The sequence below is a fragment of the Anser cygnoides genome, chromosome 14, assembly GCF_040182565.1.
Source record: "Anser cygnoides isolate HZ-2024a breed goose chromosome 14, Taihu_goose_T2T_genome, whole genome shotgun sequence".
Taxonomy (NCBI): Eukaryota; Metazoa; Chordata; class Aves; order Anseriformes; family Anatidae; genus Anser; species Anser cygnoides.
This window is the reverse complement of record NC_089886.1, coordinates 6,658,540-6,684,383: the sequence shown is the minus strand read 5'-3', so window position 1 is coordinate 6,684,383 and position 25,844 is coordinate 6,658,540. Positions and strand designations below refer to the sequence as shown.

Genomic DNA, 25,844 nt, shown 5'->3' with positions numbered 1-25,844 from the left:
AGAAGTCTAGCTATAACAAAACTACATCAGCTTCTTTTTTACAACAGCATAGCTGTGAGTACAGAAACTGCGTAATTGCCTGTTTTCAGCCTTTTATTTAGTGTGAAGAAACAGTGAGAGAACACTTTCCATGGCCTGTATTTTAAAAATGCCAAAAGCACATAAAAAAGTGCCCACTTCAGTATAAATATATACAAGGTCTGAAGAAAGAGCCTTCAAATTAATGTGTACAAAATCTGGTAGCAATCTAAAAACATTCAAAATATCATACAGCAGATTCAGATGGGCTTTAAAGTACTCCAGGGCTCTTGACATTATTGCAATTGTCGTCAGAGAAAGATGTGATGTCTTTCAAAGCAGAATCTACACAACTTTCCCAAAGGGATGGAAGGAAAGATAGTGTTTCTTCTAGAAAGAGGTAAGAAAAGCCTTGTGATCTTCCTCCAATGGGTTAGCTCTGGCTGGTACAGAACAGGGTTTAACGCCAAAAAAGTTTAAATCTCTACAATTTCCGTAGAACTTTACACTTTTTCTGTATCTCTCTGGGAAAATGGAACAATCTTGCTTTGATGGTATGGGCCACTCATACCTATAAAGCACTTCAAAATCTTATGGGAAATCTTTTAGTGATGCAAGGATAGTTATGCTTAGGAAGATGAGCTTTTTCCCCACTGAACACAGTCTTTTTAACAGATGGAAGCACCATCTACACTACACTGTAGAATGCTTTTCAAAGAATCACTGGCAAAATGCACGGGCCTTGATTCTCACATCTTGAAGACAAAATCAAGGCCCGTACACTTCATCTGAAAAGTAGCTATTTAGCACAAAGCCAGAGTGTGAATCGCTTACTCACTGTAGGAAGTCTCATTTAGGTCTGTGAATAAATGTTTCTCAAAAGGAACCACAGACGTGCCAATTACTGCCCTGTGTTCTGGTTTGAACCTTTTTTTCATCTAACCAGTAAGAGTAGATCTTCTTCTTCCTTACTCTCTGGCTGCTAGCTATCGTTTAAACATCGTACCTTAACAAATATGAGCATATTCTCTGGGTTTCCATTAGCTTGGAGGCACATACAGTCCTGTCAGCCTGACTGATCATCTTCACTATTCTAGGGACCCAATAAAACTATTAGCAAATATGAGAGATGTGCCAAATATCACCTGTATGTCTTCCCTTCCAGTTCTGTTTTGTGTTAAATCTCTTGCTTGTCAGCTCTGAGACTTCTGTTTAACAGGTTTTGCTAAGGCCATGCATTTCAAAAGATTGTGGTCATCAACCAAAAGAAAGCAAGCATAGCCTCTGGATGAAATGAAGGGCCCCACTGCAGTGGTGCTGGAACATTTGGCTACGGGGAAAGACCCTAAAAACCTAGGAGGCTTACTGACCTGGTCTGTAGCAATGCAAGGTCAATCAGCAGGGCTTGGAGCAAGGAGCCTGGAAACCTTCAGGTCTAACCCTGGAACAACTTTATGCCTTGAGCAAAAGTTCTGACTGATTTCTATAGTCCATTTATAAGTGCCAGCAGACTATCCAGTACCAACTCATCGTGCATTATAACCTCCAGAGAAATGGCAAGGTAGATTTAAGTAGGACATTCCCCGTGCTGCAAAAATTTGTTTTGTAGTCTTTCTCTTCTGTTACTGGTAACATAATGCTAGGAACCGAAGCTCAGAACAGCCTTTAAGGTTTGAAGTCTCATGAGTACCAGAGAGACAGGCTCGCAGACACCACATAAATCTGCACTGTGGGTACTGTTTCCTTTCTCTTCTGGGATGATTGAATCATTTTAAACAGCCGAAGAGAGAATAATGAATAACAATGTAGGACTAATCAGGTTTATACACAGTGTTATCTTGGAAATAGCAATGGTAAAGAGCCATTCCTCAAATATTAGGAGTAACCGCTCCCACTCAGGGGAACGCTGGGGAAGGCAGACCAATGCATATTAAAGTAGAGCTGGCTGGGGAGCAGCTCTGTTGAAAAGGACCTGGGGGTGCTGGTAGGCAGCAGTCAGAGCATGAGCCAGCCACTGAAGTACCCCCGAGGAGGTCACCCCATGGTGCACTGAGTAGTCTGACTGCACAGCAGACCCTGCTCTGAACAGGTTGGACTAAAGGCATCCAGATGTCACTTCTGGGCTGCATTAACCTAAGACCCTATATCCTATTTATTTCCAAATTCCTTGTTGCTTCCTTTCTTTTTCTCTTCCTTCTTCATTGTCTCTGTCTTTACCCCTATATGTTTTCCTTTTTCTGTATTTCTGTATTTCTCTGTTCATTTCCTTCTCCTAATTTCATTTTGCCATTCTGTTTTCACTTCCAACCCCCTGTCTTTCTTTGTTCAGCTTCCTAAAAGGTTATTGTTTCAAGGTTTTTAGGTCTTATCCTCCTCCATTTTATCTCCTTCCTTCATCTTTTGCTGGATTGTTTTTCTTGTTTCAAGCAATATTAATCTTTAGCCACTGATATTTAAAAACAATTGAAAAATAAAACATCAGGCTCCCTAGCTGTGTTTTCCTTACTTAATTTCTGATGTCATTTCATATTTAATATTATTGTAATTTAAATACAGCTTGCTGTATTGAAAGAATAATAGCTTGACTCATATTTGAGTCACTTCTGTCTGCAGCAGAAATTTGTTTTATTAAAGGTATTGTAGAACATGTTCAGATGTTCATCAATAAGAGATATGTTTAGCATTTAGTACAGTCAGAGCAAATCAATAGAGTTCTGGGTCAGCTCAGATCCAATTGTGGATCAGCGTTTGCAAACGAGCACAGATAACGAAGGTGGCTTGGCCAGGCAAAGTATCTATCAGTCTGGATGCTAAATTGGTCTCCCAATGAGGTGGACTAAGCCAAATTTGTACAGCCACCGTACAGTTAGCACCAGGGAAGGACACAGAGAGCTCCACTGCGGCAGCTGTGGCTTTGGTGGGCCATGGCGTAAGGAAGCGCCCAAACAGAGTTTTCATGCAAACTGAAATGAAGAGGGCAAAGCCTTCCCTCCCTTGTCTGTTTGCGGGGGTCTGTGTGGGAAGCTGCTGGGCCTCATCTTCAGCTTCAACATTGGGAATAAGACTCTTGACTCACAGAGTGCACTGAATCCTGGCAGAGGAGAACTGGCCGAGTAAAACCGCTGAACCCAAAACCACCGGGTCACAGAGGGGCTCAGGCCAAGCAGCCTCACACCCAGTGCTGCCTTGGAGAGCTGTTCTCACTGCATTGTGACCATCCTTCTGCTCCTCAGCTCTAGAGGGCATAGATGGATTATTTTACCTTATTTTGGAGGTCTGCCTGGGATCGCCTCACCACTGAGTGGACTGCAAACCCCCAAAATGTTTTTGAGGTGTACACTGCAATTTGAAACAAGCTTTTTAATAAGTTGACCCAGTTTGCTTTGCATGCCTAAGGCCTATTAGGTTATTTGAAGACTGTAGTAAATTATCCCTCTGGCATGTATCTTTTTCATCACTGTTGTGTCTAGAGATTTCTTTCTGCCTCTAACCTTGTAACAGGAGACATTCAGAAGAACAGTACTACCCCTCGCTGTATTTAGCTAAGCCAAGATTCAGCTCGTGGGGATAGGTTAATGGAGAAAAGAGCAGGAAGAGAACATCATCTGCCAGCATATTAATGTTCCAAATTATGCACATCCTTCTCCATAAAGATGTTTTCATTAATTCCAAGCCAAATAGTATTGATTCTCAATATGACACAAAGACAGGCGATCACAATAACCTAACTTACGGAGCAATTTGAACAGCAGCTGAGGAAGAGAATGGAAACTCTCGACAAGTGCTTTAGCTAAACAGTCACCTTAATGAGAAGTAGAATAATAATTTTACTGGAGCCAAGAAAATTTAGCATGTCTAGATAGTTTAAACACACTCTTTCTAAAATGAAAGAAAAGTAAAAAATGGGGTTTCATTTCCAGTTACTCTAAATTCCATTATTATTTTGTAAGCAGCTCTGAGCTAACTGTTTGTTAGAGTATAAAATTACACATCACTGCATTTCAGAGGGAAATAGAAGGTATATATAATTTTCTAATAGGAGAAAAACTTTTCAGATAGAATTTATTATCCTTATAGTAAGTGTACCTCCACACCGATCCTGAAACAAAGAAATGTTCAGTTACCCATAACTCTCTTAGCATTTCTTTTACTATTTCCTTTATATAAAACAGGTGCTATATAAATCCCATGTGACCCATTTATCATTTTCATTGACAGATTCAGTTCTCCTGTAACAAATTGCAAACTTTCTATAAACTCCAATAATACAATGCGTCAATGTTTTGTATTTCTTTGAATGTGATAAGACTGATCACTGTGATTCCTTCTGTCTCATCAGTGCATATGACTGATACAGACTCTATGATATAGTGTAGATTTTTTTCTTTAATGGAGAAAAATCTTTGCCCAAATCCCAAGGTGAAGAAGAGCCAAATGGATGCGAGCTGAAAAATAATACTGATGAATCACATCATGGAAAAAAAAAAAAAAAAGAAACTAGATAAGTGTTTTGTGGGTCAGACAATCAAGTGAGTCGAGCTCTCCAAAGCAATGTATAAATCAAAGGAAGAAGAAACTGCAATGGAGTATCAATACTGTAATAGGATGCAAAATGCCAGAGATGCTGAATAATCTGATTCTTCCTGCGTAAATAAGTCTTGTAGTATCAGATCCCTCCTGACTCAGTCAATCTGAGTCATTCAGCACTGTGCTTGCAGTTTCAATACATTTTCTGCCATGACAATCCTTTCATCTTTCCCCATATAAATCCGAGTCACTTCACCATGATGGACACACTCAGTACGACAAGATTTTCTGCATCAGTGTTCTTTTTCAGCTCTTGTTGCTGCTCACCTGCCCATCAAGCCTGCACTAAATTCATACATGCTGCCCACTGGCTCTTCAAAGCATGAGCACACACGCCAACAACACACAAAATGCTTACTAAAAGGGCACCATTCCCACTAATTTCTATCATTAACAAAGCAGTAAGTTTCTGAAAGTCATCTCAGTAGGTACATCCATCCTGCCGGGTAAGAGAGGACCAGGGAGTGGTTGTTAGCCCTGGGCTGCCCTTGCTGGCTTGCTCTCTGGCCCTGTTTTTGGCTGCCCCAACACCTTCTCCAAGACAAACCCTGAACATGGTTCCCTGCAAAGGCCAGTCCTCAAGGGACAGTGGATAAGACTGCAAAAAATGGGGTCTAAATTCATCTTGGCTTTTAATAATCTTGCTGTTAAACCTTATTATCCACCTTCCCTCTGCAGACAATAGCAGAAAACAACAAGCTCCTCCATTTCACATCTCTTACTTATCTTGTGCTCTGGTTTAGAACAAATCACTTTCTGGAAGTTCTCCTTTCCATTATTGACTAAAGTAAAAGCCTAAAAAATTAGCATAGACTCATTTGCTGTTTTTAATGACAAAAAGTTAGGTAAAATGGGTTCTACTGCTGAAGTGGCCTGTGTCTGCAGTGCCTAGGTAGATTGCCAGCTGCTCCTGGCAAAGAGGTGTGCTCCTGACTATTTCCACTGTAGTCACGAAATCCACTTCTTGTGTGTGTTGATTGATATCCTGGGGACTATCAGATATCATGCACAGCCATGGAGAAGCTGACTGCTAAGAGCCTAGATAATTGCAAAATGACTTACAATAAGGCATAGAAAGGCTGCTGCATACCCAGCTACTATTATAGCGCAGCTCCCTCCTCCAGCCTGTCAGGGGAGAAAATATACAGAGTATATCTATGCATTTGGTGGCATGTTGAATGTTGTATTGAATACTTAGAAAAACATGGACTCACGCTCTTGTTAATTCAGTGAACCAAACAATTCAGAGAAGAAAAAAGTAAAAAAGAGTCAATCAACGAACTTTAATTATAATTCAGTGATTTATAAGGGAAATCGAGTGATAATTTTCTATCAATTGTGTTAAGATATTCAACGTAGTACAGCTTAACATTTCTGCCTACCAGTAATGTGCCCTCTAATTAGCATCATCTTCTTTGCATCCCTATGGGCCAGAGATAGTTGGTACAAGTTCTTAAAGGACTGAGACTGAGCTTAAACTCGCAGTGCACAGAGCTCGGTGGCTCCATGTGCAGCTCTAAGGGCTCTGAGAAAGGATTTAGGGAAAACCAGCTCAGGCCAGCTGGATAACAGTCCCCACAGGCAGAATTTCTACAAGATTCTGCATCTACCTTCAGTACCTGCAAGTTGGAGAGAGGGTGAAACTGCTGAAACAACAGAGTCTGATGGCTGCAGATGGAAATCAGAAATGAAGTGCTAGACTGTAATTGCTGACAATAAGAATTAGTGGACCTGTTTTGCCAAGGATTGTGGCAAACCCTATACATACCTCTTCAAACCCTTTCACTGAAGCAGAATGGCTTTCTAAGGGTGTACAGTGAGCATCTCTCTTGCAAACCCTGAGCAACATCCCAGTGCTGCTCAGAGAGATCAGTTTAGGCCCAGGATGCCAACCAGGCACATCAGTGCAGTACTGCATCTCAGATAATCAGCAGAATTAATTAGTGTGGCACAGCATGGCAGGAGCACAACTATATTATTTCCAATCCCACTGCCAGAACATTTGAAGCTGGATGAAGAACCTCTGCCTCACCACACAGATGTAAATATCTAAAAGTGTTTGTTTAGCATGAATAAATTTCTATGCTCTGAGATGAGCAAATATTCAGATTAGACCATCATAATGGACCATATTTCTTCAAAATATATCCCTCTGTAAGCATGACCCACAGAGGATTTATACATTTGTTATACTTTTGATTACCTCTATCATTCTCTGTCTCTTTTGATGAATGTGTTCAATTTTCCCTAAAACAAAAAATTGCTCACTATTTACTGACCTAATATAGAGTCAGTAATGAGTGCTCCTACAAGGGCTTTAGGAAACATGAAGGTACTTGAATTTACTTGTTCTTAAATGTGCACTGTACTGCCCTTAATGGAATATAGCAATGCACCGTAGTGCTCTTACATCAGATAAGGGAAAGACTCCACTGAGTAAATGTGGCAAGAGAAATACCCCAGGCATGAGGACATAGGCAATCCCTAAGGAGATAATGCTACACTCAGACTAGAACTGGGACTTACCGTGCCAAAAAAAACTTGTCTGGCTTTTATGTTGCCAAATAGTACACTGCAAGTAAATATATTACATAAAAAACATTACATTAATGTAAATATTGCATTACATCAATTACATCATTATTACTTTAAGCTGCACATTTCTGTGACTAGCATACAACATGCCATCTTCCTTTGAGTATAGAACAGCAAGCACCAATGAAGCATGCTTTACAGAGAAAAAAATACTTTCAAAAGGAAAAATCTATTTTTATATTCCATCTCCTTTGTAAAAATAAAATATTTCCAGTCATGCAGAGCTAGAATTATTCTTTGGTTTATAGATATCCTCTCCTATCCCTCTGTGCCTGTCGCAACCAGGCGCCCTCCTAAGGATTTCCCTGTTCCTACCTTTTGTGCCAGTAGTAGTTCAAAATCAAATTCACATTATTCTGATGTTGTTGAAATGCAAGGAACCTTGTTCAGCTGCATCACTAAGGAAGGGAGAAACAGGTCTAAGGAGCACCCTTGTAGCTCAACGATCCAATAAACCCTAGCACTCTGCTAAACAAAATGCTTCGGTGCAATGCAGGAATAAATCAGTGGATTCTTTCTGACGGAGACAGTTTGTGTGTGAGATAATTTCAGCAGGTCTGAAAGTTATCACAGGAGACATGTTTCTGTCTTTTAGTACAGTTCATGTGGCGTATTATTCTGCTAATATTCTAAATGAATGCACAGGAGTAAAACAAAAAATCCTCAGAGCTACACATGTTGGATATGCCACAGTGGGAACAGACCCTTGTTCTTTGCCTACTGCTGCTATTTTTGGAGGCAATCTGTGTTTACTACAGCAGTATCTTTTTTTTTATTTATTTCAAGGTTATTGAACTACAACTAAACTAGAAATTAAAGAGGGAAGGAGCAAAGAAGGCACGATCTAAGGCAACTAAAATTCTGAAGACTTTTCTGTCTTCAGAAGAGAAGAGTTTTTCTGTGGGCTCTGCTGTCAAGCCACCTAGAGTGGAGTAGCTTCCATCTTCCTCAGAAAGCTTGCTTCTGTCAGGATTTTGGAGGAGATGCCAGACAAGAGGACAGTTCTTTTGCTTCTGGATGATTAAAAATACACAGTCCTGGTTTAGGAGTGTAAAATCTTACAGCAATTCAAGGGGGAGCTGAGCAGGGACTCAAAAGAGAGAACTAGTGAGAGGTACTGAGCAAATTGCACATCAGGCTGACAGTCAAAGTCCCCTACACTACACCAGCTTTTGCACTTATTTGATTTCAAAGAGCTTAACTTTCTGATTCTCAAAAGACACCCATGCACTTTGAAACTTTGTTGTAGTTGTTGTTTTAGAGAAATTCAGTAAAGAATCAAGAATTAATCAGTAGATAAATGATCTATTGTGACACAGCCATCGTCCTTGTATCATACACTTCTTTGGCTCAGAAAGTACATTTGCAGAATAGTTTTCGTTCAGGTAGAAATAAGTATTCATAAGAATTCATGTAAACTTAATCCTGGAGGCACTGAATATGTTTTTGAAACAATATGGTCTTCAGAAAAATTCTCCAGACAAGGCTATCTAAAACATGGGATCAGATTCCAGTATTCTCAAACCTCCAATCAGCCCCTTTTGTCAACCCTCAATGAAAATTTTGTATGTACTTTGACACAACGCTCCCTTACAAAACAGAAGTGGGAAAAAATATTTTGATATCACTAAGAAGAGCAGTTAAAATCCTATGTCAGGTATCAGGAGAAAAAAATACAATATTTTAAAAAAGGTTGAAACAGTATAGTTGTCTAATTCCACATGCATGACTACAAAAACAGGTTGGCTTTCTATAGATCACTCTGTTTCCAAGTATTCGCTGTCGTAGAAAACAGAGAATAAAAATAAGCAGGGATATGAAAAATAAAATTGTGATGGATTTTTTTTCCTGCTTGTGGATTATAACTGTGTAGTATTAATATATTTTTTTTGTGTGTCTGATTTCCCACCCTCTGACAAATGCAAGCATCTTGCAGCAAGCTTCTCATCCTATATCTCAGATTCCCAGCTCTCCAAATCCCACGTTTCCTATTCTGTGAGCGCATCTGTTACAGGAGCTGATGCAAGTAGCCAGAACCTCTTTTCTTACTCTATAATCTAATGCACTTAGTGAGCCAATGAATATGTGCGAAAGGAGGGGCTTTCTGGCTTAGGGACTCCTCGCAGGGGAACAGCTGTTCCGACGGCAAACACACAACCGAAGCCAGGCAAGCACACTCACTCACATCTCTCGGTGGCTTTGTGCATCTAGGTCTGGCAAGACAACCCCTCTCCCCTCCCACCCCTGCAAAAAAAAGTGAGTGAACTAGCACAGGGAAACTCAAAGAAGACTGGCTTGCAGTGGTGGAGCATTTCAGAAGGTCCGGTGATGGCCTGGACCAGCAATACCTCCTGGTTTAACCACCTGGCTCTGCATGAAGAACGCTTCAGGAGGTACCTGAACAGCACCGAGGATTACTTAGCCTTCCTATGTGGGCCCAAAAGGAGCCACCTCTTCTTGCCCATGGCTTTGGTGTACACCTTGATCTTCGTTGTTGGGGTGGTAGGTAACTTCCTAGTTTGCCTGGTAATCCTTAAGCACCGGAACATGAAGACACCAACCAATTACTACCTCTTCAGCCTCGCTGTCTCAGACCTGCTTGTGCTGCTTTTCGGGATGCCCCTGGAAGTCTACGAGATGTGGAGCAACTACCCCTTCTTGTTCGGGCCCATTGGCTGCTATTTCAAGACAGCGCTCTTTGAGACAGTGTGCTTCGCCTCCATCCTCAGCGTGACCACGGTCAGCGTGGAGAGATACGTTGCCATCCTCCATCCCTTCCGTGCCAAGCTGAAGAGCACCCGCAAGCGTGCCCTGAGGACCATCGTGGTGCTCTGGGTCCTCTCTGTCCTCTTTGCCCTCCCCAACACGGGCACCCACGGCATCATGCTGCAGTATTTCCCCAACGGCACCCTGGTCCCTGGCTCTGCTACCTGCACCGTAGTCATGCCCATGTGGATCTACAACTGCATCGTCCAGATCACGTCCTTTCTCTTCTATGTGCTGCCCATGGGGGTCATAAGTGTGCTGTACTATCTGATGGGGCTAAGAGTAAGTCCTGCTCTGACTGTGCTCAGTGTTTCTTTACCTCTTGCTTCTGTGTTTGTGTGAGTCTTTTAAATTATTTCCCTTTTTTTCTTGTCCATCTGTTTTCCCCAAAAAGCAAAAGTATTTCAAACCCTAGAAATATTGGATTTAACCCCTTCTTTGCTGTTATCCTACTCTCAAATGAATGTAGCTATGGCTTGCAATACTTTACCCTGATCTTTTTAAAAAAATTACCATCACTGCTGCTTGCATTTGAACGTTACTTAAATATCCTACTCTGTAGATTGATTCCAGCCTCTCAGAGATTTACAACTTTGTGGTAGAGACTAGAAATTGACCAAAAGGAAAATGTGAAAAGAATAAAAGGAGTAGGCCGCTGATTGAATCTTGTATATTTTCTGTTTTCCCTCTTCTTGTGACTACAGAGTTTCTATTACGCTGCTTTATTTTTCTCCTTCCCTGGAGAGGGTGATAATATTCACTTGTTAAAACTCACAAAGCTGTCATGAACTGAAATGCTACCTTATTGCTGCAGCTAGCAATTTCAGCAGTCTTTTCTTTATGTAACTAAGGCACAGTTTCACCAGTGATTGATGCTACCTTAGAGTTCGCATTCGTGCTCTCTTCAGAAAGTGGGACTAGTTTTATCAAGTATTATTATTTAAATACAGGGATAAAACAAACAGTATCACGGTATTATTAACCTACGTACCTAAGTAGCCCAGCAATGCACTGCAAATCATAGCGAGTCCATGGTGTTTTCTTTTTAATTCTCTTACAGTAAGTGCATTTTGAAAATATAAAGCCTATCTCACTACACTGAATATAATTTAGAGTTTAAAAAGCTGTGTGTGATCATAGAGCAAGAAAGGGGTGCAATATGCTTGGAGAAACAGATTAACTTACCAAGTAACGTGCAAGAAATTCAACCAGTTCTGTGTTAGTTCATATATCATTTTGTTGTGCTGGCTGATATTTACGGTTATCTGAAACTGTAGAAAAACAATTTTTCCCTACTTGGGAAAAACCACAAGGATTAACTTCCAGAAGTCTATAGCACACAGATCTTTGAAGCAATGAATGGGTTAAATTATTGCAATATCACAGTTCAGTAGCTATTGCAGGCTTTTTGCATAGGTTCATTGTTTCTTTGATGAAAATTTTGCAAAATAAGACCTCTGTGTGTGTGTGCTGAAATTAGTAGCTGTTTAAAAAAAAAGAAAAAAAAGAAAAAAAAAAAAAAGAGGAACCCCCAAACAAATAAAAAGAAGTATGAAAACTGCTATAACTTCTATTTGTGGCACAAGAAATTCTTAATCCCCACCCCAGAAGAGAAGCTGGGTGCCAAACAAGGCCTGCTACCTGGGAATTTCTGTATAGTCACAGATTTGTTTAAGTTGTCTTTCCTGAGGTCGGCAATACTTATTGTTTATACCTCTGCTTTTCTGTATATCCAATTGCTACTTCCAAATTTAAACGGTGCCCATCCCTGATATACCTGCATTGCATTCCAAGTCGTGCTAGGCAATTTTCTTTTTCTTTTTTTTCTATTTTTCTTTTTCTTTTTCTTTTTTTCTTTTTCTTTTTCTTTTTTTCTTTTTCTTTTTCTTTTTCTTTTTCTTTTTCTTTTTCTTTTTCTTTTTCTTTTTCTTTTTCTTTTTCTTTTTCTTTTTCTTTTTCTTTTTCTTTTTCTTTTTCTTTTTCTTTTTCTTTTTCTTTTTCTTTTTCTTTTTCTTTCTTTCTCTTTCTCTTTCTCTTTTTCTTTCTCTTTCTTTTTCTCTTTCTCTTTTTCTTTCTCTTTTTCTTTTTCTTTCTCTTTTTTCTTTTTTCTTTTTTCTTTTTCTTTTTTCTTTTTTCTTTTTTTTTTGTTTCCAACAGACATGATAGAAGAATGATGTGTGTATATAATTTTCAAGAGAAGACACTTTTTATCTACTCACAGTTGATGAAATCTCTGAAGCTTCAGCAACACTCCAGAATCTCCTGAGTGCCCTGTATTGCTCTTAGACTGTAGTGCAAAAGCTCAGAGTTGATCCAAAGGTTGTACAACAGCTCCAATTTGGCAAACAGCGGCATGACCTTTAGCAAGCTTTGTAGAAAGGGAATTTTCTTGACAAAGTTTCTTTTTCAAGCTTTGCCAGTGCTCAGGAGTGAGCGCCTCAGGATGCAATACAGAAGGAGGCATGCGTGACATGTTAAGCAGCTATGAGAGGGCAACAAATGTGTCATATGCCAGCTCTTCTTTTTCAGTGAGCTCATGGGGAAGTGGCTCCATGGAGAAGCTAATCCCAATGGTGCTGATGGAGGAGACGGGCTTGCATTGCCTGAGCAGCAGTCTGTGCTGCAGCAGGATTTGGGGCAGGGGCCTGGACCCTTTCCTTCAAGCTGACTTCTAAAAGGAGACAGGAATGGGGGCCTATCTCTGGCAGTCTAATAATCATATTAGAGTTATCTAGGATTTTTTACAGTCAGTGGAGAGTGTGGAGAGCCCAAGACCTATTTATCCCACCTACACAAGTTATCTATGAAGGGGGTCTAGGTAACCAGGTGCAACCAGACTGACCTCACCTAGACAAAGTTTTCCTGAGTCCAACACTTCCCTTGGTGCCACTTGCCCTGGGTAACACATTGGGCACATTAAAAACTTTATGTTAACTGTCTTTGAATTCAGACAACTTATACTCGAGTGTAGAATTCATCTTGATTTTCTCATCAGACTCTATCTTGCCTCCCTCTCACGCCCCCATAAAATACTCAGTTGTTAAACCCAGGATCAGCTGTGGACAGTGGCTGCCTTTGGCAAATTCATGCAGAGCCCAGCACAGCTGTGGAGGGGTCTGTCCTCTGTCCATGGAGGTCGTTCTGCACACCTTGTGCCCGCTGACACCTTTTCCTTTGCAAGGGGGACAGCTAAGAGTGCGGCAATGGCAGCTCAGCAGATGGGTGGCAGTGGCCAAATCACTCGGGATTTGCATGCCTTTGCACAAGCCATGTGGATTTTAAACACCAAATTTTCCATCAGCTGGAGCAAACATTTGATCACTGTTTGTGTCAGGTCACATAACTTACAGAGAAAGTTTGTCCTGCTTCTGCTGAGTTGCCTCACTGTGTTTGCCTGGGGATAGGTGAGGCCCTAATTTCACTCTGCCTTGTGATTTCGAGCATGAAACGCTGTAGCTAATTACGATGTGGGGGAAAAAACTAATTTTCAGCTTGTTGCTTCAGACACTTTTAATTCTCTTGCAGTGAAGGGGCAGCATTCATCTCCAGGCAATCCTATCTAGTCTCACGCATCTGCAGGGATGTAAAACCATTATCTTGGCAGGACTTCTTCTGTCATACCCTTGGCATGGACTGAAGCTACAATCCTAGTCATAAACTCATTTCTTCTTCTTCTTCTTTTTTCTTCGCCATAACTCATTATTTTCTCAAATTGCAATTGCTGAGTTATTCTTACCAGTTACACCCCCATGTGTTATTGCTTGAGGCTAAAGAGGAACCTTAAAACAACATCAAAATGACAGGAGAAAGGTAAAAAATAAAGATACATGTCTCAGTTTTATTACAGCATCAGAGAACTGTATTCAATGAGGCTTTGGAATATTCCTGGAATAAATTACTGTGGGGACTGAAAACCACTGAAAGGAAGCTAAGGATTTTAATCAATCTGAGCAGATATTTATCACTAGACGTGTTACAAATCAGCTGATTTTATTCCTTAAGCAACAGTGGCTATGACTTAAAGTCTCAAAAGGTTATAATGTAAAACACAGGAAGCTGAAATGCACTATAACTGAATATAATTCAATTTATATGTGTTTCTCCTTTATTGGTTTTCTGAATAAAGAGAGCACTGAAAGAAAGTCTCTTTGATCAGGGTTACAATTACTTAACAACAACTATATATATATATATATATATATGTATATACAGTTAATCAAAAAACAGGAAAATCACTGTACAAAATGTGGAAGAAAATAGTACAACTAGCATGTTTTCATAAGAGTTTTGCAAGTCCAGATTAGTTTTTATCTTTTCCCTTATTCCTGATATTCTTTCCCATGTAATTTAAAGATTTTTTCCAATTTCTCTCTGTTAAAAAAGGCATTACTCTGAAGTTGTTGGATAATCAGCAGTTCTCACTTCAAGAAGCTGGACGCAATTATGCAGTCTCTATAGATGACTCCTTTTATAATCAAAGCAAAAAAAGTGTTTTTGTCCTGATTATCTTGGCACGGTCTCTTCATCAGCAAAGCATCAGTGCTCTCACCTTAAGCATATTGGGGAAGCATTTTTTTTTTTTTTTAGAAGTCCAGGGAAAACTGGTAGAAAAGAATAAAATAATAAAATAAAATAAAATAAATAAAATAAAAAATAAAATAAAATAAAATAAAATAAAAATAAATAAATAAAATAAAATAAAATAAAATAAATGTATTTGAGCATAGTGTGTTTGAATCTGTGTACATCATGTGCACTGTCTGTTTGCAATAGAGCATATATGGGTTTTGTTCATCAGATGGACTGAATATCAATTAGTCCAAACACTCAGGGCATGAAACGAACTCCCTTGAACTCTACACAATTTTTTCCAGTGATTACAGCTGTGTTTCACTAAGGCCTCTCTGGGGTATTTTTTTGGATCATTGCTTTTTGCTTAATTGTGGGGAACCCTTTCAGGAAAATAAAAAAACAACCAATATTTTGCTAGAAGACAAAATAATGTTGAAATTGAACACAAACTGTGAACCAAATATTGACTCATTGAGAAAGGACGAGTGGGGAATGGAAATCTTAATTTGCTGTTAGTATGCAGTCTCAGATACATAAGTCTGCTGATCGTTATGAATGTAAGGCTTCAATGCTCAGTATAGACTAAAACTGAATTTTAAACAAAGATTTCTTTCAATGAGTCCTGAGTTGCCTTAAATTTTGCCTTCTTAAACTCAAACTACAGCTATATCAAAAGCAACATGTGTGGTGGAGTTGTCATCTCCTATCTAAGCTCTTCTTCTGCTTCCCTCCTTTTGCCAGTTGAAAGGAGACAAATCTCTGGAAGTGGAGGAAATGTCTGTGAATGTCCAGAGGCCATCCAGAAAATCAGTCACCAAGATGCTGTGTAAGTAGTGGTGCCTTCTGTGTTCTGTTTACTATGGCCAAGAGCATGCGCGTAAATCTCATATAGTTGAGGAATGTATATATAAAAATATTTTTGAAGTTAATTCCTAAACTAACACTTTAGTGAAATAGTGACCAGGTCCAAGCATTGTATCCAGGAGTTAGGAGTAGCTGTGAAAGCTGACAGTCAAAAGATTCAAAGGCAAATCTTTGTCCTTACCACACCACCTTAAGTTTTATCCCTCATTCCAAAACTGGCTCTTGCTGCCCTCTTTCTCAGGGTGAAAACAACGTCTCTTGTGCTGCCCTGGCTCCCAGGAGCTACGTTTCATGTGTTTGTAATGCATCACACCAGAGGCTCTGCTCATGAAAAAGAAGGTCCTGTCAAGCCATGCTTGTCACCTGCTACTGACTTCACCATGAAAACCTTCCCAAGAAAAAGTAGGACCCAGGCAGACTCGCTCGTTATGCAGCACTCTGGAGAGCTGGTGCTGCAGCTACCCTGAAAGCACTTGCAACACTTCAAAATTTAGGGCTGTCTTTAAGACGAAGTAAACCTTGTTACCGAGATGATGTTTATGCTGGAAAAGTAAATCACCTTCAATATTTCATCCAACAGCATTATTCTTTTAGGCAGCTTAAGTCACCTTCTGAGCTAGGAAACTCTGCTCTGAGATCAGCCTGATTTTCTGTGCCCCATGACCACAACCACAGATGTTCACAGGACCCACCTGGAACAGGTTAGCAAGAGTCCTTAATGGAGTCACCAGAGGCCTCGCTGTGCATGGAAGCAAACTTTTTTCTTTCATGCTGTTTCCTCCAGCTTTCTGAACTGGCTCTGCTCTGTGAACCCTGTCCTTACACAGCTGACTGGTTTTTCTTCTCCCTTTTCTCTGCGCTAGTTGTCCTCGTGATGGTTTTTGCCGTCTGCTGGGCCCCGTTCCATATCGATCGGCTCTTCTTCAGCTTTGTGGTGGAATGGACTGAGCCTCTGGCTAATATATTCAACTTAATTCACGTGGTGTCAGGTAAGGCTCTCTTCTTCCTCTTGCATGGGGATGGCAAAAATGTATTTGTGAGTGTTTTATCTGATGGAGTCATCTATTTTTTGGTGACATGAGGCATGCATAAAAGGTTTCTTGAGTTTGGTAGCCAGCGATGATAATTGTTTCTCAGATTGGATGCAAATTTCTGCAACTTTCAAGATGTTGTCCAGTACAGCTGTGTGAATATTCATTAAGGAAAGAAAATTAAAAGAAAGGATATTATGTATCATTACCAGCTGTTTTTATTTCTTGGAAGTGCTCAGAAATGAATGCTGTTGTCATTCAGCTGTTTCTAATGAATACACAACAGCAGGCATCATCCTCCAGAGGGGCTCTCAAGCTAACAGGAAACCTTATCGAATGGTAAGGCAACAGACTTACCTGCTACCCAGAGCTGGGTGATGTAACCAAGAATTTATGGCCCAGCCAACCATCAAATGAGGGTTTTTTCAAGGAGGAATCTTATTTTCAGTATGTCACGGGAAAACACTGAAAACGGCCATTCTGCAGCTCAGACAGCTCCAATCTCGTGCAATTGTCCTGGGGTGTTGCAAGGAATTAGCTCCCTCGGCTGGAAGTTATCTTCTGGCAGCTCTGATGGGTCACCAGCCGTGCAAATCCCGCTGGGGGATGAGGGCTGGAGGCAGGTCGGTGCAGCTCAGAGGAGCTGGATCCTGAACAGCTGGAGATAGCGGGCTGCAGCTGATGCTGCCTACCTCTGTCCCCTCCCTGAGAGCTGCAGGGCCTGAGCTGGCCTTGGCGAGACGTGCCTCTGCCTCCGCCTGGGTGCTGGCTGTCCTGATGCGCTGTTGCCCAGGCCTGGTGGAGCAGCACTGGCAATGATGAGATTTTCCTCTTCTGGCTTTGTTCCACCCACAAACGAGGTCTCTCTCTCCTTTCCCCCACCCCTGTTCTCCCAGGTGTTTTCTTCTACCTGAGCTCTGCCGTGAACCCCATCATCTACAACCTGCTGTCTCAGCGCTTCAGGCTGGCTTTTCTCAGCGTCATCTCTCCTCGCTGCAGGCACTGGGCCCCTAAGCACCCCACCAGCCAGATTCCTGCCCAGCAGAGCATCTTTGTGATTGAGGACCACAACCTCGCAGACTCTGCTGAAGACACAAGTGTCCCTGGCACCCACAGGACCTCTGTCAGCAGTTCTCAACTCTCCACCGGCCTGTGACTTGCCACGCTGTGACCCACGCGAGAGGGAAGTTTTTATTCTGGAAATAAAAAGAGGAGACAGTCCTAAAAGACCAATTTCAGAAAGAAGAGCTCACAGACTGTGTCTCAGAGAATGAATGAATGAATAAATGAATGAGGAGACTGTAATTAGTAGGTTATTGTGAGGCATTGTATTACCCTCAAGCTAATAGGAGGGCTGGAAATCTCAGCTCACTGTCTGCAAGCTCTGCCAGCAGAGACCTACTTTACAAAAGCAGCACACACTCCCAATGCTGCCAGCACACGAGACACAGCTTATCCAAATCTTACCAAATGGCCTTTTTGTGCACCAGCCTGAACGTCAGTTTTTACTCAACTTGAACTGGGGCAGCTTTCTGGACAAGCCTTGTCTGCCCACTTCTGGCTTTAGGGAAGCCATTCTCATTTCTCTCGCCCGTGATCTTGAGATGTGTCTGTTGCAAACCTCTCGTGGCAATATGATCAAGTGGACACGAATGAGCCCTGAGCTGAGCTGGTAAACCTCAGACACCAGCACCAGCAGTCACTATTTCTAGGCCAGAAGAATGAGGAACCAAAAGTTACACAAAGCAAACTTTTGCTTTCTGAGCTAGGTAAGGGTTGGGGTGGAGGATGGTGACTGATGCCTTGCACGGCTTTGTCAAAAAAATGCCCTCTAGTGGGTTATTTCAAAAAAGTCTCAAAGTCTCTGCTGTACCTCCTTGTACTATGGCTGACAATATTCACAAGCACTGAACTGGCATGTGCATGCCACAAATCTGTCTGTATTACTGGAGGCTGAGGATATTGCCTTGTGCAAAATGAAGCTAGCAGAGGATAACTTCCCAGGGAACCTCAAAGGTCTGCAGCCTCTGCTGGTTTATCCTGTGCATCAGATGATTTTATTTTTGTCCATCTATCTGAGCTGAGTCTGACCACGTACTGGTAGGTCCCTGTATGCCCCTGCCCTGCAGTTCGCAGCAGTTTCTTGTGTTTCTGGCTGATGAGTCTCCAGGGTGAGGTGAGACCTGGAGGTCTCATAGCTGGAGTCCCCTTTTCCTGCAGCTCAAGGGGAATTTCAGCCCCTGTCTTCTGCCAGACCCATTTCACCAGCTGCATTCTTGAGAAACAACCGAGGAGAAGGTAGCAGATACACACAGGGCCCTGGAGAGAAAAGACAACTCCTGCTCCCTGAAGACATAGCTGAAACACTTTGCCACCCCCATGTGGACACTCCAGTGATATCAGTGGCATTTACATCTGTAACCGGTCTCGCATTATCATTTTTCTCTCTACCACCCCATAAGGAGCATTTTCCCCCCAGCCATGCCTGGCTGCCTGCATGCTGCTGAGGCCCTGGCTCTCCCAGTTTGCTCAGGGTGCGGTGCTCCCAGTGAGGGGCTGGGACCACCAGGGCAGAGGCTTTGTGGGATTTCCCCCTCACCCTGTACATCACCCCTGTAACTCCCTGGCTGACCCCAGAGGGTTCTGCTCCCATCCCAGCTGTGAGCCACAGAAAACACAGCTTCCCCTCTGCTGTCCTAGACACCCAAACCAGAGAAGAGAGAGTCTAGTTTGACATGCACACCCCCCATATGATAGAGACATTCCTCTGCGAGGTTCTGCGGCTCTTTGAATACATCTTACTCATTTAGGACCAGATTGTGACCTGTACTGGGGCACAGATCTGTCCGTGAGTGCTGCCACCCTCTGCGATTCTATGATTCTATCTTAAATGCATCTCTGACCTGCAGGTGAGCACACAGACCTGAAGGCAAGCTTGGGATGTGGAGCTGCAGGGTGATGATAATGTCTGATCTTAAACAAAATGGTCACACTTTTGTTCCTAAGTAAGACAGAAGGCTCTGGGAGGAAGAGGAAGAATTGGGGATAAAACATATGCATGGAGAGGAAATTTTTGAAAAAGAAATACTGAGAATCAGATGGTCAGGAACTTACCTTCAGTTTTGAATAAACTAGCATAAAAGACTTCTTTTTGTCCTATAAGGAGTTTTTAGCACATTTAATTTGGCATCAGTCAAAAGAGGTCACAGCGGTAACCACGGATTATTGAGCTTTTTTTGGCCAAAAACCAAAAGCAAAACTGAAACCATTTAGTCTTGCATCAAGCCAAACATTGTTTGAAGATGTTACTGACATGTCAAAATTCCGCTAAATTCTATTTAAAAATAAAATAAAGGCAGTGAATAAAATGCGTGCTGGTTTGAGGTTGAATGCCCTGAGCTAGCACAGCTCAGTACCCAACTCATTCCTGAGGGAGGATTCCTAAAGGGCAGTCAATGCGCTTTGTCCCTAACGTGTATTCAATGTCCACTGGAGGCTTTTCTTCCCAAAAGGTCAGTGCTTGAGTGTGTTATTTATCACTCTGCTCTGTTATTTACCTGTCTGAATTTTGGAAGCTGGTCACAAACACGAAAATAATGGGAAGATGGATAGATATGTCATGAATGCCCAGGATACTCCTCTATTTGTACATTTAGTTGCTTTCATTGCCAAGTGCTGAAAAATGCTGGTAAATTGTCAAGACCAACAACTCACTTTTCCCCCAAAGTGGTCTGGTATGATGAAAATATATTTATTTGAAATCAGGCGTGACTTCCTAGGTGGAATTATCTATTGATTTATTTTTCTGTCTCGCTTTCGCTCTGGGAAACATGTGAGTGTGTGAGAAGAAATTGTAGAGTGCAGGGGCACTGCTCCAGCACTGCGAACAAACCATGGACAGTTGGAAATGGGTTGCAAGGAAGCTCTTAGAGAAGAATTGCCTGCATTGCTGATGAGTGGTACTCAGATCTAATGACAAGTTCAGTACTGAAAAAAAACCATCATGACAGTGAGAAGACAATTCTGTTAATTTTATATGAAGAGTTTTTGGAAACTGCCGTGTTTTCAAGTGTTTAAACCATGGCTTGTCAGGAAAACTAAACATACACTTCAGCTGCAGGGTTGGTTATATGCATCTGTGTAACATGAAAATAAACTTACTGAAGTCTCTCTTCCTATGTCTAGTCTATCCTCCAACAGTCCTTATGTCTCTTGTTTCTCCTTCTGATTTTACATGAGTAGCAAAAGATGGAGATTTCCACAAAGTAGCAAATATATAGCAAATTGCTGGGCCATAGCATTTCCGTATCAGATGGAAATTAAACTAGGGAAAATCATAGTTACAAAAATAGAAAAAATAATCCGGAGTTTTACTTTCTATAATTAACTGAGGAGGAAAAATAGGAAAGGACAATGAATTAAACAACATTCTCACAAGAATTAAAATCTGGTTTTAGAATTTGGTCCAAGCTGATGTAATGATGGCAAAAGTCCTTCAGAGGGAGCTGGGGGATAAAAGAGGTTTGAAAGAGCTTCTGCAGAGAATTCCCCAGTTTGGGCCTTGCAGATTTCACTGTCCAGGAAAATAAACACTTTTTGGGTTGTTGGGGGCCAGCATGCACTGTGAGGACTCCCCCACAAAAAGACAGTGACTATCTTGTGCATAATTCAGGACCAATTTGCCTGAATTAAATAATAATAATAATAATAATAAAAGAATTTACTATGTGTAAAATAGGCATGGACCCAAGTGTAAGAATTTCATCTGTATAGTCAAGGGTTGTTAATTTTCTTCCACATTTCCTTTGCTTTCACATTCGGCTAGTCACTAGCCTGCTGTTGCCCCAGACACAACTCATTTACCATCAGAAGTGGAAGACTGGCTGTTACTGTCTAGACTTTGTGCAGCACTGGAAAGTTGCAGCTGTTGTTTTTAAGGGAACTTATCTTAAATCCATTTAATTTTTAAAGATATGTTTGTTTTAGGAGTATGAGAACTGTTGAAGTAATTTGCTTCCCACCAGCACAGCTAATTCATGAATGAGACACTGACGTCTTTCTTGTAAAAGTCCAAATAACTTTTTCATATCTTCTCCGCTTATACTATGCTCTGAGATGCAGCACAGCTCCTTCCCAGAGGAATTGCCTTTTGCTTTTTTTTTTTTTTTTTTTGGCTAGAAATGGGTTTTCCAGAAGAGACCCAGATGTCTACTACACGAAGAGCTCCATCAGAGGAAGCCTGGATTCCCTTTACAGTCAAAGGAGGAAAAAAAGCTGTGCTAAAATCAATTTATCTGACCTATTTCAGCCAACTACCTTAAGTGTTTTGTAGGTAGTTTTTATGTATATTTTCTAGTCTTGCAAAGCAAAGCCAGGCAGCTAGGTGCAGATCACCTTGAAATGCTGTATGTTCTTGGTTTTGGTGGCTGCAGAGCAGGTGTTTTTCAGTCCCTTCCAATTTGTATTCTTTCTTTAGGGCTCAAGAGATCCCCTTAGAAATGACTCACTAAGAAAATCGTGCTCCAAATGAGCAAAAAAAATGGCTAACAACCAACTCATGGCAAAGCAGTGGGACAGATGAGACCAGCATCCTCAGGGGGCTCACCTACCTTGTCATTCATTGATTGAGGGCTGATGCCTCTGGGATGCCCAAGCCATGTTCTCGCAAGCTGAGGATTTATGAAGAGCTGGATCTATCCTCCACATCCTCTCTGAGATGGAGAGAACCCTGTTTGCAGGCTTAGTTCAGCTCTGCTGGTATGAATGCAGGGGTTTTTTAAATGCCAAAAAATAGACAGTGTTCCAGAAGCAACTACTGTCCCATGTGCGAGCTTGCACATTCCTCTCCTTACTTCTGTAGGAGCTGGCAAGGGCAGGAAATATATCTGGCCTGCCACAGAATGTACAAATAGGTACCTAAACTCCATGGAAAGGCTTCAAAGGGAAGTCGTTTCAGGCTGCTGTTGACTGCAGTGCAGGTGGGCTGGGCAGCGTTGAGCAACTGCAGCAAAAGCTCAGAAGAGCGTCACGGTTTGGGGAAATAAAAGCACTCCCCAGCCTTTCTGGGAGGAAGGAAATAAAACACCAGTCCAGGAACTTGGAGTTACAGTTATTGTTTATTTAAACACATACATGCTGGAGTTGCTGCTAGTTGGCTTGGTGGGAAATATTACAGGCAGATGGTTTCTCTGAATGTGAATTCTTCTCCATCGCTTCCCCGAAGCCCTGCAATGTTTCCTCCCAGCTCAATTCACCCGTTCCTGCAGGAAAACAGCCCACAGAAATACCAACACTTACACACTGCCATTACAGCAGCAAGGGCAGGGCCTTGGACCAGGACTTAGGCACACACAACGCGTGCTGGGGTGGCAAGGAACCATTCCCCAGCTGCTTTGCAGTAACCATCCACCTCCCTGCTCCCACCACAAAGTAACACAAATCAGTCCGGGTTCCTGCAGATGGCAAAGATGACCAGGCAGTTGACATCAGTCCAGTTGCATCTCGTTTGCCTATGCATCTCATCCCCGAGGCGAGGAGCTGAGTCATGTGCTGCTCAATCTCTGCATATAACAAAAAATTGTCCCCAAGGCTGGGCCTAACACAGCACCTGACAAATTTTCAAAATTCAAAAATGCCTGACAAAACAAAAAAAAAAATGTAAGACCACTTTGGTACTCTGCGTGGCAGCGGTGACTGCCATCCGTGATTCAGCCTTAGCTCACTCCAGTTTTTCAGTGTCCCTTGCATTAACAACAAGGAGCACTTGTACAAGTGTTGGCCTCCATCTGGTTGCTCCAGGTCTCATTTCTTCTCCTCTCTTCCCTTCCACAGGGAGCAGGTATGTTGAAGAAACCTCCTTCTCTCCCCCCAGCCATGCAGCCCCCATCTTTTTACCGCTAAAATATTCTGCTGAGAATTGGCTCTTTCCCCTGCAACTTTATTTGCCAGCTGTAGGGTTTTCACACCGTATTTGTATTCCAGTCCCGATTTCAATTACCTGGCTAACCTTTTCAATTTTCACAGAGAGTGAGAATCAGAAAACAGCAGGTCCCTTATTACAGCTCACACTGGCGGGGAATGTTTCGCCCCCCTTCCCTCCCCCATGTTTGCAGGAAAGCTCTGTCAAATTCAGACAAACTCATTGATCATAACTTGTCTATTTACTTATGCTTTGCTGAATGTTAAGTATTCTGGCCCCTTCTGCAGTCCTCTTTTCCCTCCCCCTTTTGGCTTGAATGTGCTGTTTTTCATATCATTTCTAAAAGCCAAGGAGAAACAGCACTAAGTCTTTACCCTGGAGCTTGACTCCAGTGGGAACTCTCACCAGGGTCAAATACTGGAGAAGGTAAAAGCTTTGTGCTTCAGGAGGGGACGGCTGCTGATCTCTGATAAGCAAGGCATGGTGCTATTCGCTCCTTATTTGTATGTCTCTGAGCACTTTTCAATGGAGGCTCAGGGCATCACAGGGCTTCCTCAGACCAGGAGGCAAGTCTGGCTCAGGACATCACTGCTGATCCCAAAGTCACTGTCCTGCCAGTAAACTGCACTGGTCACAGCCATCACCCATGAACAAAATCATGTTCCTCTTCCTTTTTGTCTTTCTCAGTTCCCCAAGTGATGACTCTCCCCCCATCTCTCTAATTCTCCTGAACTCTTGGTATAACAATCACTTCCAGGCTGGAGGTTTGTCTGACCCATCACTCAGCCACCCAGCTCCTAAAAATGGTTTCTTCGATTTTTTTTGGGGGGGAACTTAGTAAAACAGATTCTGCTTCTTAGCAATCTCTTTGCCTCCTTCTTACTCTTCCTTTGTGATTTCCAGCCCATTATCTTTGCCCATGTATAACGCAAATTAACTTAATTACACACAGATTTCATCTCTCTCAAAACCAGAGGTGCACTTGGTAAACAGCCCTCCAGTCAGCAGCAAATGGGGGCCTTGGCCTATGCTAAGCAAGCTCTGGGAAAGCAGCTCAAATGGGTCCGTCCCGCTCCCTCCAGAGACCTCTCCCCGTTGCTCACAGCTCCTGCCTTTCTTCTGAGCTGCTGGGAAGTGGGGCTTTCCATCTAGCCATTTTGAAGCCTGCCAAAATTCATCACAATCATTGAGCTCTACGATAGTCAACTTCACAAACTGCCTGGCGAATGCTTCTCTCGTGCAGGGACCAAGGGCCCTGCAATCTTGCCACCTCTTCCTGCTCCATTCTGATGGGTACGAAGTGCCCAGTTTCAACGCCTGTGCCAATTGGAATCTGCCCTGGGTGCAAATCTGAGTTAAACCTCAGTCCTATTGAGTCTGAATACTGGATGTACTCAGTCTGGGATGGCCTCAAATTACTTGCACAGTCGGTCAGCCAAAGACCTTTAGGTCAGAAGGGTCTGAAGAAGGCAAGGAGCAGATATCTGCTCTGAAATCTGTATGTGCAGCCTCCAAAGAGCACTTGTACACACCGTTCCCTGATCTACAGGCCAACGACACCAGTCGGTGCCCACTGGAGGTCACTCTTGTGCCGTGAAAGCCTGCCCGGGGAGTGAGGCAGGGGGTGCCCTGTGATTTCCAGCAACCGGGACCCTAAATGATCCACGCGTGAGGTGCAAACGATGCCTCAAGAGAGAACCCATCCCATTTTTTTTATTATTATTATTTTTTCCCCTTATGGTCAGAAGTATCCAGTGGATAAACTCAGCGGCATCATTATTGCATACAGGTTGCATGCTGTGGATGAGATACTAATGCAGGACCAACACAAGTACAAGTCCAGCCATACCTATTCCAAAACTATGTTCCTTGCCAGAGCCAGTAAATAAGACTTTTTATGCTGAACCCCAGGGTCCTTACTTCACAGAGTCACCTCCTCCCACTGCTGTTAGACAGTCCAAGAACAGCTCAACAAATATTTGATGGGAAACAAACTTCTCCAGTTTAACACTTTGATAAAACAGATTCCTCCCCCCCCTAAAAAAAAAAAAAAACAATCTGAAAAAAGAATCTGTGCTTTTACTGCAGAATCCCACAGATGCCTGTGAAAACTCAGCTCTGTCTCTACCAAGAATTAGTAACTCTTAGATTTACATAAAAACTATGTATTGGTATGGCCAACATAGAAAATGGAAGTGCTCAGTTGTGATCTCCTCTGGTTCTACCCACCTGTCTGGGGCCCAGATATTCCTTATTTCACCTTCACGGTGATTTATTTTTCCTCTCTAAATCAAGGATGAGCTGTCCTGCCTTGCCTCCCGTCAGGCCACATCTGGAGTGAGGGATACGCATCATCCACACTCATTCACTGCAGCTCATGGCTGAAATGACAGCCAGCATTGAACAAACCCTCTGTTGGCCCCGAAAAGGACAACCATAAGAAGGCTTAAGCACATATTTCTTCTGCTTTGCTGTAAGAGATAGAGAGCCAT

The 25,844-nt window shown here is 42.2% G+C and overlaps 1 protein-coding gene across 1 annotated transcript; it reads left to right on the top strand.

The window, feature by feature from the left end:
• The first annotated feature begins 9,171 nt into the window (after window positions 1–9,171).
• On the top strand, window positions 9,172–18,929 carry NMUR2 (neuromedin U receptor 2). The gene is made up of 4 exons (XM_013175748.3): window positions 9,172–10,248; window positions 15,280–15,364; window positions 16,266–16,391; window positions 17,330–18,929. Exons 1-4 carry the CDS (start codon window positions 9,529–9,531, stop codon window positions 17,587–17,589), a joined length of 1,191 nt encoding a protein of 396 aa, XP_013031202.3. The 5' UTR covers window positions 9,172–9,528; the 3' UTR covers window positions 17,590–18,929.
• The last annotated feature ends 6,915 nt before the right edge of the window (window positions 18,930–25,844 follow it).